The 2,739-nt window shown below is 34.7% G+C and overlaps 1 protein-coding gene across 1 annotated transcript; it reads left to right on the top strand.

The window, feature by feature from the left end:
* The first annotated feature begins 282 nt into the window (after nucleotides 1-282).
* Nucleotides 283-1,689, top strand: LOC112508164 (hyoscyamine 6-dioxygenase-like). The gene is made up of 4 exons (XM_025112941.1): nucleotides 283-489; nucleotides 626-876; nucleotides 950-1,268; nucleotides 1,438-1,689. The coding sequence occupies exons 1-4, from the start codon at nucleotides 283-285 to the stop codon at nucleotides 1,687-1,689; spliced, it is 1,029 nt and encodes a 342-aa protein (XP_024968709.1).
* Nucleotides 1,690-2,739: the final 1,050 nt, after the last annotated feature.

The following is a 2,739-nucleotide window of genomic DNA, read 5'->3' as shown; positions in this document are numbered from 1 at the left end:
TAAATTTATACAAATTATTAGGCTTGTAAGAGAAAGGACTCCATACATATATATATATATATATATATATAAAAGAAAATTAGTAATCAAATATTTAAAATACTCAATGATAATGATGATTTTACCAAACGGATTATAAAAAGACATAAATGTCCAAAGTATCCTATTAACCTAAATTACTATATTTACACTTGTAGAAGCGCTTTTGAAATTAAAGATAAAATAAGTTACTATATATACGCTTATCTATCAAGTGTACTTCAAGCTCATCAGTTATTTGGTATGGAAAAGTTGGTTTCAAGTTGGTATAACACTGTGAAATCTGTACCCCAAGACTATGTCTTCCCTGAGGATACAAGACCGGGGGACAAAATAGTTCCTATCTTAGAGAACTGTCCGATTATCGATCTTGAAGAAAAAGTTCCTGGTGATCGGAATGATATCATTCAACAAGTTCTTCAAGCTTCCCAAGAATATGGATTATTTCAGGTATATCTGATTGTTTTGTATTGGTTTGTTGATTTATGTACATGCATAGCGATGATAGCATGCATGTTGTTATGTGCATGACTCCAAGATTTCTTGAAACCATACGAAAAACTAATTTTTACTCGTTTGCAATTAGGTTATCAACCATGGGGTTTGTGGGGATCTGATCAAAGATACAATGAGAATGGCTAAAGAGTTCTTTAACATGCCGAATGAAGAAAAAGCAAGTCTATACTCGCTCGATCCTCAAAAAAGTTGTAGACTATATACATCCAGTTTCGATTATGCTAAAGAGTCGATCCATGTATGGAGAGATGTTCTAAAACATCGTTGTCATCCATTAGAAGATTGGGTTGATTCATGGCCCAAAAAGCCTTCCAAATACAGGTAAAGTTTATAAAATGTATGTATATGTTTTCTACTAAATAAAGGCCTTGATGGGTTTTTTTTCTTCATAAAGAGATGTTTTGGGGACGTATTCAGTTGAAGTAAGGAATTTGTCGTTAAGAATACTAGAGATGATTCGTGAAGGACTCGACCTCAAGCCCGGATACTTTGGGGATGAACTGACAGACGTTCAGACGTTATTGTTGAGCCACTACCCACCATGCCCTGACCCGAGTTTGGCTTTAGGAATATTAAAACATTGTGACCCTTATATCATAACGATTCTTTATCAAGGAAATACGTGTGGCCTTCAAGTAATGAAGGATGGACAATGGTTTGGGGTCAAACCAGTTGCTAACGCTTTTGTGGTCAACATTGGTCAACTACTGAAGGTACATGAACCCTATCTCGATTGAATTTGGTTGGTATTGTTCTGTTCAGAATCTTTCCTTCTGTAAGCGTGTTTACAATATTTGGAATTAAGTGGTCTACTTACTAGTAATTAATCTTATGTGTGAATACTGAATATAAATAAGTACATCGGTTTTGATATAATCTCAGGTTGTTAGTAACGGAAAGCTTGAAAGTGTAGAGCATAGAGTTGTTACAAACTCAAAAGTGCCAAGGTACACTATTACTAGCTTCATCGGCACTTGTAGCGATACTGTAATTGAACCTGCGAAGGTGCTCCTTGAGAAAGATGATTGTCGCCCTCTTTATCGGGCCTTTAGTTACAAAGAGTTTCTCCAGGCAAACCAAGAACATCGAGGCGAGGGTGAAGCTACGCTCAAAGTGTTTAAGATTGAGGGTTAAATATGTTCGATAAGAAATGGTTTTCAGTACTTGGTCTGTTTTTTTGGGTTTATTGTATTTGATGTATAATAGAAGACAAAGACGTGTTTAAGTCGTTTCGAAGTTGTCCTTGCCGATGATTCTTTAACTCTTCACTCTCCGTCACGATTTCTTTCCAAATTTTGAAGTCTATAATCTAACCATGTCACCGTATGACCAATTCTAATTGAATATAATTATTGTTATTTGTAACCTAAAGCTAACAAGTCTAGACCATAGATTGATAACAATGTAAAAGAATTGGGCTTGGGCCTGGTATTTTAGACCTGGGCTTCCTGGACCCGATTGTTTTCGGCCCATCATTATCCACAATGCCCAAAATCTAGCCTTGGGCTCGGCCCATTTTTACACTAGCAACCTATTTTCAAAAATTTCTTTATTACAGTAGCTTACTTTCATAAATTTCTTTATTATAAAAGTACAATACTTTAATAAAAAATAATAATATATCGAATTTACAGAAGGCTGTCATCACCGACGGCTACCTTTCCTATAGATTATCGATAGGTAATGTTTCTGACGGATTACCGACGGCTACCTTTCCAATGGATTGCCGACAACCAATGTTTCCGATGATTCCCGACAGATAACTATATCGACATATTACCAATGACCACTTATACTAATGGATTATTGACGGTTTTCTGATGGGAGTAAAATAAATAAATAATTATTTAATTAAATATAGGGACGGAATTTCCGTCATTCTTTCTTTAAATAATTAACAAAATCTAATTGCTAATACTTTTGTGGTTAACATTGGTCTACTACCGAAGGTACTAGGAACCCTAATTGGTTCAAAGTTGGTTGGATTAGTTTGTTTTAGAATCTTTCATTGTTTAAACGTTTTCAAAATATATTGGAGTAAAGTGGTCCACTTACTACTAATTTTATGTACGATTACTGAATTTGAAAAAGTACATCAGTTTTGAAATAATTTCAGCTTATTAGTAACGGAAAGCTTAAAAGTCCAGAGCATAGAGTTGTGACAATTATGAATCCTAATCGAAT

Source organism: Cynara cardunculus, assembly GCF_001531365.2.
Source record: "Cynara cardunculus var. scolymus isolate 2C chromosome LG 2, CcrdV1, whole genome shotgun sequence".
NCBI lineage: Eukaryota > Viridiplantae > Streptophyta > Magnoliopsida > Asterales > Asteraceae > Cynara > Cynara cardunculus.
The sequence above is the reverse complement of the archived record's forward strand: the minus strand, read 5'-3'. Positions and strand labels throughout refer to the sequence as shown.